This window comes from Ciona intestinalis, chromosome 11 (assembly GCF_000224145.3).
Source record: "Ciona intestinalis chromosome 11, KH, whole genome shotgun sequence".
Classification (NCBI taxonomy): domain Eukaryota; kingdom Metazoa; phylum Chordata; class Ascidiacea; order Phlebobranchia; family Cionidae; genus Ciona; species Ciona intestinalis.
In genome coordinates, this window is record NC_020176.2 from 630,098 (window position 1) to 644,025 (window position 13,928).

At 32.3% G+C, this 13,928-nt stretch overlaps 3 protein-coding genes across 4 annotated transcripts in view; all 3 read right to left on the reverse strand.

The window, feature by feature from the left end:
• LOC100169893 (cytochrome P450 CYP3-like member 2) overlaps window positions 1-2,477 on the reverse strand; it is an 11,468-nt gene extending 8,991 nt beyond the window's left edge. Inside the window, exons 1-3 of one of the 2 annotated variants that reach the window (XM_009861783.3) lie at window positions 2,368-2,477; window positions 1,073-1,203; window positions 148-259 (exon numbers count right to left, since the gene is read on the reverse strand). In XM_009861783.3, the coding sequence (XP_009860085.1) occupies window positions 148-259; window positions 1,073-1,143 (183 nt within the window). In that variant the 5' untranslated portion in view covers window positions 1,144-1,203; window positions 2,368-2,477. 2 annotated transcript variants of the gene reach the window in all.
• Window positions 2,469-3,881, reverse strand: LOC108949918 (cytochrome P450 3A31-like). Its single transcript, XM_018814068.2, has 2 exons — window positions 3,428-3,881; window positions 2,469-3,028 (listed from the first exon to the last, which is right to left on the reverse strand). Exons 1-2 carry the CDS (start codon window positions 3,599-3,601, stop codon window positions 2,945-2,947), a joined length of 258 nt encoding a protein of 85 aa, XP_018669613.1. The 5' UTR covers window positions 3,602-3,881; the 3' UTR covers window positions 2,469-2,944.
• Window positions 3,882-8,547: 4,666 nt separating this feature from the next.
• LOC100187228 (SCO-spondin) overlaps window positions 8,548-13,928 on the reverse strand; it is a 16,840-nt gene continuing 11,459 nt past the window's right edge. Inside the window, exons 20-28 of the mRNA XM_018814063.2 lie at window positions 13,037-13,182; window positions 12,592-12,667; window positions 12,083-12,220; window positions 11,538-11,735; window positions 11,008-11,151; window positions 10,264-10,458; window positions 9,868-9,967; window positions 9,433-9,520; window positions 8,548-8,992 (exon numbers count right to left, since the gene is read on the reverse strand). Of these exons, the coding sequence (XP_018669608.1) occupies window positions 8,804-8,992; window positions 9,433-9,520; window positions 9,868-9,967; window positions 10,264-10,458; window positions 11,008-11,151; window positions 11,538-11,735; window positions 12,083-12,220; window positions 12,592-12,667; window positions 13,037-13,182 (1,274 nt within the window). The 3' untranslated portion in view covers window positions 8,548-8,803. The remainder of the gene's footprint in view (window positions 8,993-9,432; window positions 9,521-9,867; window positions 9,968-10,263; window positions 10,459-11,007; window positions 11,152-11,537; window positions 11,736-12,082; window positions 12,221-12,591; window positions 12,668-13,036; window positions 13,183-13,928) is intronic.

The following is a 13,928-nucleotide window of genomic DNA, read 5'->3' on the forward strand; positions in this document are numbered from 1 at the left end:
TTGGATATTATGTCTTAAAGGTGTCCCATCTTCCCCCACCCTACTATATGTTATATAATATTAGATATGATACACAATAACATACTGTAGATAATGGATATGATATATAATAATTGATATAATATTAAGAGTAATATTACCACTTACCTGGTTGGGGTCCTTTATAATACCCATCATATTTCCTACCCCGAGTATAGTAGGGGGGTCATGGGGAATATTTATGTTTTTTAAAACTTGCCATTTCTTATGGATGTATATTCTAAGAAAATGATATTTTGTCAATCAGCAGACAATATATGGGAGGTATGTGAAAATAAGGAGATCAGATATAGACACTTTTTGTGGATATATAATCTAAGAAAATGATATTTTGTCAATCTACCAGACAATAAATGGGAGGTATGTGAAAATAAGGAGATCAGATATAGACAATTTTTGTGGATGTATAATCCAAGAAAATGATAACTTGTCAATCAGCAGTGAATATGGGCCGATGATAAGCACATTTGGTACAGACACTTTTTGCAGGTGTATAATCTATCTAATATAAAAATTCAAGTGAGTTTTTATAAAAAATATAACTGGGTTTCATTCATGTTGATTTAAAGCTAAAATTCCCAATCAATAAACCAGATGTTCTAAGTCTAACCTATATCCTACAGCCTATTAACCACTAACCCTTAACATACTTTCTATTTGCATTTACTTGTTGCCATTAATGGCCATTAAACAATATAAAGTAGTGAAGTTATTTTAGAAAACATGGAATTTTACTACAAGCTCAATAGAAAAAAGAATGGTACTTAAAAAAAAAAAAAATAATAATAATATATATATATACACACCAAACAAAATAAAAACGTTTTGATTAAATATATTAATTTTAAATACTAGTGTAAAACATAGATATCGTGAATACATAGATGAGTTCCTTTGAGCAAGACAGTTAACACAGTTGCTTTAACCCAGTGTTCACAATGGTGGCTGCATCGAGGCTCTAACCCCAAACCTCTGGGTTACGGGCAGCCGCGCAAAACCCATATATTTATTATAAAATACCAAACTTTCCAACCTGACAAGAATGAATGAAGTCAGGATTAAAATCCAAGTTTCCAACGATAAAATATCAAGAGGAGTAATCATGGCTGGTGGAAATATCTCTTAAACAATCTTGCAAACTTGCTTTATATATTTGGTGCAGATCTGAAATTTAAATTCATTACTTTAGTGATCTGTGTATGTTACAACTTATTTATTTCGAAGAACATACAGATTGAGATACAGCATAAATTTATCTTAAAAACTGTTTTAGTTGTAATAAGAGAATAAAATTAATAGGAAAACTAAATTAAAAGTGTATTTACCAGTATAGAACTAACAATGAAAAGGCATTTAAATATGTTGCTATTAAACCCAACAGTAATATATAAGTTTTTATAAGACCTATGCTAACAGTAACACACAGAAAATCTATTAAGTTACAGTTTAATATATATAAATCTGTTTAAAACAAATAAGTTTGTTACAGCAAAAAATATGCAAAACTTGAGTATTTTCCAGTAAGTAGTATTAGTAATAATGTGGCTATATTTGTTTACACCATATAAGAGTCTATACACTGTGATATGACTACAGTTCTACATTCATAGTAATATCAGTCTTCTTATGACTGAGGTCTGTCATATCCTGACATTGCTTGTTGGGCTTTAATGAATCTTGATGCTGCACGACTAAGCACGAGACTAGAATACTATAATGCTGCAATAAAAGCTCAACTTATATAAGAATACTGGCACAAGAAAAACTTATTCTAACCCAACAAGCAAAGTCTAATTCATCCTTTTCTTCCCAAATTTGGCCAATCTGTAGTTTGCTGCTTGTTTACCTAAAAGTTAACGTGTAACCTACCTCTTAACAACACATGTGAACGCTGGATTCTCTTTACTGTTTGCTTGCCTTATAAGGATAAAACAATTACATCACAAAATATTATGAATGTCACCTTACACACATCATTTACACATTGTAGACCAAATGTAGAAATACACTGTTTTTCATACCAGATGAGCCATTAAAAGATTATTTACATTATGCCTGGTAGCAGAAGTAACAGGATATAAGTGACACAACTTGTAAAAAATTCTTTGAAAATAAACTTATATTTATATTTTTTAAATACAAATATTAAGAATAACATCTCATTTACTTTAATAACCTGCAAAAGTTTTACAAAACATATTCTTTATGTAAATTTTTACCCCCACTATAAGCACATGGCTGCCCAACCTTTTTCCCTTGAGCTCACAATGAGTTCTAATTAACCAATTTCAGCAAATTATCGAAATTAGAGCAGAGTTATAACATTACCTTTTACAGATTAATGTTGTTGGCTTTAAAACTCAGTTTTCTTGTGCAGAATGTAAAGTTTCTTTTTCAAAACAGTTTTTATCTAACCTAATAATGTTAACCTGCAACAACTAACATTAGTTTAAAATGCATTATAGCATACACATTATCATATATAAGACAGATTCTCATTCGTTAAATATTTTAAATATAAGAAATAGTCTATAGTATCACAATAAAATTTACTGCTATATTAGTAATTCTATTTTTATCATTTTAATTTTAATTTTTAAGAGCCATTCTGTCTCAACACCAAACAATACATTGTAAAGAAGAAAGCTTTAAGGAAAACTGTTAGAAAATACTGATCAACATGGTAGAAAGTAACCAAAAATGTAAAATGATCTTTATCAAAATTATATCAACAGAATTAAAGAAAAATCAAAACTTTTAACAAAAACACTGGACAATTTATTTAAATATTCCTTAATAGTTTAAAGGACATTATTTAACTGGTTAAAGTATACAAACCAAATGGTTTCAATTATCATGCTATATGACAATATGGTCAAGACCAAGGTTTAAAAGACACCACTTTTTACTCGTTTATTTTAGTAACTTTAAGGAATATTTGATCTTTTGGTTTCATGCTCATTTTGAACGTCACGTCCAATGGAGAGGCCTGTTGAAGATAAATTCCAATTATTTAATGAAACAATTTAGGATAATGCTAAAAACTTCACAAAAAAATGTTTATTTAAACAACTTGTTTTTCATAAATTTAGTTTTAATGGATTTCTAATTATATAAACTAAAAGCACAATTACTTAAACCTAACTCTTAAAGCAGCAATATCATTTGCTGTCTATTATTATTCTGTTCTGTCTGCTTTGACACAAAACCATGATATTCGAAAGTCTTCTGTTACTTCTGCTACCAGGCATAAGTAAATAACCTAATTCCTTGATAAAGTCCTGCCAAAAGGCGGACGAAACGTCGGAAATACACTTTGTTTTATACCAGTTGCTAAAAGATGATTTACATATACAAAAGTTAACTTTAAAATAGATTTTTCACTCACAGGGGTATCTTCACAAACATCGAGATAAAATTTCTGCAGAAGTTTTGCGAAAGTGATTTTAATTTCAAGAAGTGCAAATCTCATTCCAATACAGTTACGTGGACCAGCACCAAATGGTTGGAATATCATTGGATCAATCTCATTCATGTCCAACATTCTGTACAAACAAAACATTTTTCATCTTACAGTTAAAGGGATGTAGCAGGCTAGCAGCCATTTCCCAAAAAGGTTTTAACTTTGGGATCCGTAAGCTTTTTAAGCCATTTAAGGCAATGAATTAATAAAAAAACGTATTCTTTTATCCTCACTGGGCAAGGCAACAACAGTTGTTATAACACCGGAGTTCTGTTTCATACTCCTTGCATGCAATTCCCGTTAGGAATTTTTAACAAGGACAAACATGCCCACACTGGTAGCAGCATCGAGCCTTGTACCCATATCCTCTGGGATAGAGCCATATCACCTACTATGGGGCCAGACAACTGAATTTAAAGTCCAGTCAAAAAAGCTTTCTAGTTTAAACACAAGAGGATCTTCCCAAAACTCTTCATCTCTTCCCATCCCATACACCGGGATGTCTATGCTTGTTCCTTTAGGAATGGTCACCCCATTTATTGTAATGTCACGCTCACAATATCTTAAGTTTCTGTTGAAAGGTGATATTTAGGTAAATGAAACTTATTTATTGGCCAATCACATTTATTATTAAATCACTTATCAGTAGTGTTAATTGTTAGTATTTCATTTCACTTATCAGTAGTGTTAATTGTTAGTATTTGATTGAATGATTGAATGTAATTTGTTTATCCTAAAATGGCGGGGTAACGACAGTCATTATAACATAGATGTTCTGTTTCATACACCTCATTCCTGCTTATGCCACAGTTGTACATATAATAATGAAATAAAAATGCGAAATTACGCCTTAATATTCCAAAGAGATCTTATATAAACCTAGTTGTTATAATTTTATTATTACCATATAAGGTAAAATGTTTTTGGGCTTGGCAAAAAATTACTACAATAGAAAACAAAAACCTAATTTTATGTACTTTTTTAAAATAAACACAAAATTTATATAAATATTAAAAATGTCCGGAATTAAATAACGGTTTACTATGTTATGACACTGCATATAGAAACTTTGCACCCACCCTGGTACTGGAACATTGTTATAGACGTAAAGATTCATTCAAACATTGCGTCAAATGTTTCAATCTTTGTACAGTTTCATATGTAAGCTCACCCTGGAATGTGTAAGGGGTCATTTAACATGTTAATTTTCATCTGCAACGTCATTTAGCTTGATAAAAAATTTTAATTTTCCCGCATTATATGGCTCTCATAGAAATACAACTTAAACTATGTAGCTTTTATGGCTACTTGGCCAAAACAGTTTAAAGATTCTGATTTAAACCAAGATTGCAATAAATTGAATTGCTTTGTTATCTGAATTAACTTATAGTTCCCAATGCTTGGTTTAGAACCCAGCATTGTAAGGAGAATAAATATTGTCTTAGTTTGCTAAGCTTGTGTTGTTTGCTCATTACATTAACAGGATGGCACCGGAACACGACAAGCAAAGTCTAAACTCTAAATTATCCTTTCTCCCCAAATTTGGCCAATCTCTAGTTTGCTGCATGTTTACCTAAAGGTTAACGTGTAACCTTCTTCCCAACAACATATGTGAGAACAAAAGATTCTCCTAACTGTTTGCTTGCCTATAATGTCACAGCAATTAAACCACAAACTATTATGAATGTCACCTGGCATGGCAGATGAGAATTGCACGTTGCATCAGCCAATTCTACAAAGGTTTGTTTAAACCTGGCAAACAAAAGTTTAACTTTGGCAAACAAAAGTTTAACTTTGGCATCCAAATATAGAGGCATTTCTATATTAGGAAGCAGCTTGATTTAACCATTGTCACAAAAATAAAAAATATCAAAAAAATAAAATGTAAAAAATGGAAAAATCAAACCAAAGTACTAAAATGTTTTTTATTCTGTTTGATGTAAATATTGTTCAGACACAGCAACTATTTAAGAACCATTGCACCAGAATGTAAAATAAAAATATAGAATAGAATAATTTTCTTACCCAAAAATTCTGCCAAACTTCTGTTTGTCTTCAACGTATGTTTTGAAAATCTGTACAAATACCTTGTGTTAAATTAAAGTTAATTTTAATCAACAACAATATGTGTCTTAATTCTACCTTTAATGAAATAATAAGAACTCATGCATCTGAGTCCTTCAAGAATTTGCCCAAGTTGCCCAACCCAAGTATAGTAGGTTGGATATGAGGAATAATATTAAGGTCCTTTAACACTTGCCATTTTTTATGGATGTATGATCTGAGGATAGAAATAAAAACAATCAGTTTCTATATAAGTGGGTGAGGTCCTGCAGTGTGACACATTATGGGAACTGGGAGTTAGGTCAGAGTTGGGCCATTATACCCAAAACCCAGGGTGCTACTGCATGGGCCTCACCAGATGTAGAAGCCAGTCACTTTCCCGAAGGTGGGCGAAAAGGGCTTCAATGCATTTAGTTTATTGCGATCAAAACAAAGTAATACTTTTATACAGGAAATTACAAAAAAGGAATAAAATTTGTATTATATAGAATATAGATGTTACTGTAAAAATGTCAGGTGATAACCTGATATATTATGCTTATTCTTATTGTTTCTGCCAAAAATGTCAAAAGCCAACCAAGGATATAAATATTAAAATAAACGTAACATTCGTACAATATATTGGGAGTCTAAACTATTTTTAATACCAATGTCTTAAAATATTCAATACGAACCAGTCTATTAACAAACTTTCCAAACCTGATAAGACTGAATGAAGTCAGGATTAAAATCCAAGTTTCCAACGATAAAATATCAAGAGGAGTAATCATGGCTGGAGGAAATATCAGGAATATTTTAACAGCTGTAAACCCTTAACACCTAGAACCTCGCTGGTATAGAATATAAATGTGAATATCACAAACTAGGAAACTTTAGTCATACCTTGCACAAATATGGCAGATAGTTTACACTTACAGTGGGTTTTAAAATAACAACAAGGACTTAAAAATGCAACAGCAGAAGAAATGTAAAAAATTTGAAACATTAAGCTTATCTTGAGTAACTGTCTGTTAATATATATTGTAAATATTAGAAGACGGAAAAAATAATCAGAAAACAAATATTATAAACTAAATTTGTTACTTCATTAGACGAGTTAGCTGTAAATCATGGTAAATAAGTAAACAGTAATTCATCTTAAACCTTATCGCGGTTTGCTATTGGTTATATATTTCATATAAAACACTTTTCTCGTCTGTTAAAGTTTTCCAAGTTCTTTGAATATCATAGTTTTTAACGAACCCAAGAGTACATTTGGATAAATATATTACATTCTCCCATAAGCCATATTTTACAGAGCCTCGAACTCGCAAAAAATCGCCGACTTTTACAGTGTGCGTGATGGATACTTTGGATATTCTTTTCTTTAAAGCTTTGGAGATATTACTGAGAACTACTCTGTCTACAGGTTGAAAAGTATCTTCACGATGTGGGCAAAAGCATTGAATATTTCCCGTCCCGTCGGCTACTTCTACTATAACATGATCTTCTTTCTGTTTTACAGAAGTTACAACACCAAATATTTCAGCCGCAGAAATCGGGTGTGATTTATGAAAAAACACTTGCTTGCTATCGTCCTTAGGTTTCAAACTTCGTAGGTCGCCGATATAAAAAGACACAGGTGTTTCGTATAACAGACTCATTGCTATAGAAGCAGACGAGCATGAATTAGCAAACTCTTTGAGTTCGATTTCATTCAACTCCTGCTCAACCATTTAAAAAAAAAACCTAAATAGATCTTTGAAAATGCAGTACTTTAAAATAGATAAGTATAATATAATGTCTAAAGTGAAGACAACTGGTTTAAAAAGCAAAAACAACATGAAGTTCCAGCACCACGGCAGTGACGGCACAGTTGGTTAGCGCGCCTGCCTTTAACCCAAAGGTTATAGATTCAAGGCTCATCGCTGCTATCATTATGGTGTCCTTGGGCAAGACACTTAACGACAGTTGCTCCAACCCAATGGTCACTAAAGGGTTGTTTAATAGGCCAGTTAAACAAAAACAAACAAAAAAAGTTACAATTGTGGCAACTCGAAAGCTGGCACGAAGTGTACAAAACAGAACATCCGACCTTGTTATAACAAATATCGATTTTGGCCGCGCGAGAATAAAACAAGTTACATTCATTCATTCAAGTAATGAAGTAACCATACTGCAATAGCAACTTGCAATCAAAGCGAAATACCGGGATTCCCCGGCAAAATGTAAACAAACAGTGCTGCCCGCTATATTAGTACTTACCGTAAATACTAAAACTTTGCATATCAACGCTATTTGGTCAAATTGCTAATGAAATTACTTAGCAAATATGACTGCATCTTATATTTATACACTTCATGGCCTTTCTCGTGCGCTATGCGGTAGATGACTTGTGCTGGTGCCTGGTGACGTTTCGATATCGACGTAGCGTTTTTGACGTTGTATTTAAGATCCGTGTCTCGTGATTTCAGCTTTGCCAACTCGTGCCTCTCCCGTCTGTTATCATGTACCAACACTACCATGTATGGTTGCGGTGCTGACACTGCAGACTTGTTGACAAGTATAAAACAACCAATATACAGATTCGGTACAAGCCGAAAAACTATTCTTGATCTCAACAACATTTGGAGTTTATGGAAAAGGCGTTTTCGCGTTTCGAAGACACTATAAATCTAGATTACAATAAATTTTATTTTTAAAAATGTATTACTTGAATGTAGCATATTTTACTGACATTCATGCAGTATTGTAATGTCAGTCAATATCATTTATAGAAAAATGGGGTAAGATGGGACACCTTTAGCACATAATATTCAAATATCCTGATCGTGTTTTAAACAATTAACAACAATCCATTGGAGTTGTTAAGATACGGTTTTATGATTCTTTGAATGCTGTTTGTTTACTACCACTTGGAATTAGAAAATAGAATAAAAAGGTGTCCCATCTTCCCCTACTCCACTATATAAAGTAACAAAATCTTATAATTTGGACCTTACTTTTGCAACTAATTTATTTTAGCAGTTGCTTCAATGAATTTTAATACAAAAAGTCAAGATTTCACCTTGGCCCAACTGAAAACACATTTTTACATTCAAAACATAATAACCAAACATGAATCAAACGTGAAGCATCAAATATTTTACAAAATTGCAACATTCGTTTTATAAAATTATAAACAAAAAATAAAAATACAAAAACTGATTTCAATGTTTTTCTCATATCGTCCTTTCTCCCAATCATTACTCCTCTTTCTCACTCTACCTCCTCCTCCTCCTCCTCCTCTTCCTCCTCATTAGTTTGTATTGTACTTGATGCTCCCATTCCTCCTTCTCCTTCCTCCTCTTCCTCCTCCACATTAGCAATAGTTGAAACTTGATTATTGGAGCATTCTTGATTGAACAAATTATAGATCGTTCCATCACAACAACCTTGCTGAGTTTTCTGAGTAAAAAACACAACGTAAATTATATTTATCTCTTCAAAAACAATGGCGAAGATTATGTTATTGGAAGAACAAAGAGAAGAGAATCAACAGCAAACGAACAGTTGGTAAAACATGCTGTGGTGGCAAAGAGTGTCAATTAAAAAAGGGGGCTGCTGGACCAAAAAGCAAACATTATTATTTTCCCAACATAAGTAACTTATATTAAGTTACAACTAGAACAAGAAATCATTTAAAAACAGAACAAATGTTTTGGAGAAAAAAACAAAAATTGTAAGTTGTGTCTGATTTGACTTATTGTGATTTGACTTATTGTAATGTTTTATGTAAAATTTCACAAAAAGCAAACATTATGTTTAAAAAATGAATATATTTTCCAGATCACATTCTGCTCTTAAGAAAAAAAATTTAAACAGATTAAATTTATAACAATAGTTACCGCATAAGTCCTATTGTTACAACATGAATGGGTGATGGGTCGGTAACTTGAACTTCCACAGCAAGCCGTGGTTTGACGGGTTCGTCTCCTGGTGGGAAAGGATGAGAAAGAATAATTAAACTAAAAATAAAACAAAATTTTAACGAATAGAAAATCAGCAAATATAAAGTTTAAAAAATAAAAAAAATAAACAAAATAAAGTTAAAAATAAATAAAAATTAAACATAATAATAAGAAAATAAAAGCACAGTATTGTACAACAGAAAGCCCTTTATAAATAAATACCAACAATTCGGGTTACTAGAGTACAACATGAACAAACCAAAAATAAATTAAAAGAGTTTCTAATTGAGTTTAATTCTAACCAAAACAAAATCTAAATTGAACGAAGTTTTAAATAATAATTGGGTTCAATTTCACCCAAGCAAATCTTACCTTAACCTTCCTTCACAACATATAAGTGACTTTGATGAATAAGATGTCCTCCCACAACATCTATCATGGTTGGCACGACTTCTTCTGCATTGTGTGGATGCTGAGGGTGGAAGGTTATTGGTTATTGGTGGATGTAACTTATTTATCCTTGAGTGGCAAGGGCAATGACATTTGTTATAAAAAGAGGTGTTATGTTTCATAATCCTTGTGCCCGCTTACAGGTTACCGCGTATGTAACTCGCTTGGCGGGACAATGGCATTTAAAGAATTGGTAACTTTTTTAATTTAAGCAATATTTTAAACATAGATTAATAAAGATTTGTTTTAAACTTATGTTATGCTATGCTTCGAAAAATATTTCTTTTAAAAAAAGACATTTATAAATAGATAACTCACAGGTAGCTCTGCACGTTGGGGCTCTTGTCTTGTCCCATGTTCCTGTACTCTGGCAGTTAAAGTTGGGAAACCCAACCAGTTTGTAACCAAACGAACACGTAAATTTACATTTTGAACCAACCCTGTTCCCGCTTGTACACCTCACCAGACGGTGGGGTGAAACCTCCGTGGAAATATCAGGAGAGCAAGTAGTATCTGGAACAAACAAATATAAGATAATTTTATCGCTTCAAAAAGACAGCAAAAATCAAATATATACAAAAACAAAAAGAATCGAACCCTCAATCATCATTGAATCCAATATTAATAAAACACGCCATGAACAAAGAGTGCGAGTTAAAAAGCTTGGCTGGCCAACACATGGTAAACTCACAAAAGTCAACATAACTCCAGTGAGGGCAAGGGGTTAAAATGAATCAAAACTAACTATATCAAATGTTACTAAATTAGCACAGAAGAATAATTAAGTCCCTCTATATGCTAGCAATGTATATGATAGAGTATATTTTGTCAATAACTGACCTCACTAGTATTATAAATCGAAGACAATATCGATTCACAAAAAGTAAAATATTTCTAGGAATTTTTAATTATACAAATTAAAAAAAGATTCAAAATATGCGAATAGAAAGACAAGTTAAAACAAAAAGGTAATAAAATAGTATTCATAAAAAACACACAATAAAGATAAAAATTCATTTTTTCTATAAATATAAAAAAACAATATATATGTTTGCCACCCACCAGGCGAGGAACAAGTGGTTCCGCATGGTCCGTCACATTGACATTTATTTCCCTCCCCACACTGAGCATCAGTGATGCACGAAGGTGGGCACGTGCGTCCCCGCTGTGTCGCGAGGCCCAGGTTTCTACGGGGACAGTTGGCAGCTGCGTGCAATGTTAGTATTTTAAACCTGAGTATTTTAAATCCATTTATAGTTAGTATTTTTAGTATTTCAACTTCATGTTTTACCTCTATATTAGATAAAATGGGTTAAATATAAGGTTTAAGAAAAAAAAGGGTCTTAGTTTTATAAAAAAACATCAAAAGGCATATCAAGGAGAAAATCCGTGTTATAACGACTGTCATTGGACTCAAAATATTTATAATATAGTGCATTGAGATTGATTGTTATTAATAGAAGCAACTTCTTCCCCATTCTGAGTTGACTTCATAGCTTCAATAAGATCATTTGGCTATGGACATTGCCAATGACAGTCGTTATAACACTTTTTTTTTACTTTGATATTAACAGGATATAAACACAACATACCAGATCTTGGTCTACACGTTGGTATTCTTGGTTTGTCCCATCTTCCTGTGCTTTGGCAGTTAAGGTTTGGTAAGCCAACTAAACTATAACCCCTGGAGCACGAGAACGTGCACTTAGACCCGACCCCTGTACCTCGTGTGCATGTCAAGCTGCGTGCGATGGATCGGAAACGAGAATAATTCGGTGAACAAGAAATACCTGGAAGTGTAGAAAAAGTTTTACTAATTGGGTTTGTTTATTTAAATTAATTTTGCTTAGTATCTTTTGAATTGGAATTTGGACACACTTTAGCAGCATTATCACTTTTATACGGTTTTTATTTAAAAATGTTATTAATATTATAAAGCTTTTGATATTAACTAATGTTAACACATGCACACACACACAAGGTAATACGCAGCACCTCTGTTATAATGATTTCCTAATTTTCTTAAATGTTTTAATGCAAAAAATAATATTATGTATGGTAACAAGAAAATATTGTTTTTATTATAATAACAACCAACTTAATAAAAAATTTCAAATAATCGTAACAGTAAGCTTACTTGGATCTGAACATGTTTTCCCACACGGTCCGTCACAAAGACAACGCTTGTTGACAGCACAATCACCATCATTGTCACAAGCTGATGGGCACCGTCGGCCTCGTAACCCAGCGACACGGAGGTTTCGGGGTGGACATGCTGAAACAAAAACTTGTTTTTTTAATTTTAAAGTCCAATAATAGTTTCATGAACTAAAGAGTTATTTTTCCTTTAAATCAATGACCTTTTTAATAAAATTCGTATCTTACATATGAGCTGTCATGTTTGTAAGCTGACCAGAAAATCTGTGTTTCAAGCACCTAGATTTTAATAACACATCACTATATAAACCAGCAGCATGTTATTTGCATTTATCTACAGCATTTTTAAATTTTCATTGAGCCACAAAATATAAAATAATTGCAAAGGATCCACCAGGCAAAACTTTTAGAAAACTTGGAAAATAGTAATATAAACAAATACGAATTACATTGTTTGGCATGTGTAATAACTTGTATGATTAAACAAACCTTGTAAAACACGAGCAAGGGTAGTAGTTGATAATGCTGTTGTTGTTGTTGCAGGGGTGGATGGGGTGGTGGGTTTCTGGTGGGATATTGTTAAATAAAAGTGATAAACATAAAATAAATAAAGTCAAATGAAAGTTGTTTAAGTTAAAACATTAATTTACGGTAATAAAACACAGTCTGTGTTTTGATTCTTCGTAAAACCAAATTAAAGCATTTGGCACCTTTTATTTGTTATTTTACAATTATTATTAAAGATAAAAAGGCAAAAAAATCAATGAAACAACACTGTTATATCAATATCTGATTAAGTTACAAAAATGTAAATTTTGTTCAGTAAAATGTACAGGTAATGGTGTTAATATTGTCAAACTCATATTCATTGGTTTCGATAACCTAACCACTAAACCACACAAACAGTATAATGAATTATTTCACATGTACTTACAGCAGGAGCAACATTGCAATAATTGGTATCACAGCAAGTAACATTGCATGAGGTTATATTCATTTGTGTTATCATGGATGTTGACAACGCACAACTTGCACTTCCGCATGTCATTGAATTGGCACACCTTCCAATGTGGAACATAACTGTGGGGAATGATGTTGATAATTACATTGTGTTGTTTGTAGCGTGTAACGGTCACGCCTTTTGTCAAAAACATTATTTCTTTTTCATTTTAATCAGTAAGCGTGTTTTAACAGCTGTTGTTATACTGTTACTACCCCTCTTTTCAGTTTTGTATATTTTTGCTTTGGTTAGATATTTAAGATAAAATTAAGATTTAAGTAAGAGCATAGGCGGAGAACTTTTAAAATGCCAGGGCCAAATATTTGCGTCATAGTACCAATAATATTTTAGCCACCAACAACAACAACAAAATGCACTGTTGGCAAACTGTTTGTGTCTTTTGAGCTATATTTCAAGCTATAGAATCGTCCGTGCAGTTTTAAAACAAAAGAAATAAAGTAATTCCCGCCGATCGCTATTAGAAAACGAGCCTGAAATACTGAAACACCATCCAATATAAATATAACATCACGAAAGTTTTGTGCTGCTGTTGAACATTACATGTCATTTTTTTATAAATCTTGTGTTTGTGGGGTCTTTGTATAAAATGTTTGTAAATCGCTTTATTAAAAACGTTTGTAAATCGTTTTTAAGTGTTTGCCTGTTTCGTGGGTTAACCATTACGTTTGATTTAACTTTCACGAGAGGCGTGAGTTCTGTAATATACGCAAGGACATTTCGTTCTCTTTTATTACGTTGGCAGCTGACTGTAAGTAGAAAATTAAATCCAACGGCATCCGCCATGCAAAAACGATTTAAATGATAA

Coding starts and splice junctions, on each gene's coding strand:
- LOC108949918 (XM_018814068.2), bottom strand. CDS start 3,601: ATGTTTTGTTTGTACAGAATGTTGGACATGAATGAGATTGATCCAATG. Junction 3,029..3,427: donor ATGTTTGTGAAGATACCCCT/GTGAGTGAAAAA, acceptor TATCTTCAACAG/GCCTCTCCATTGGACGTGAC.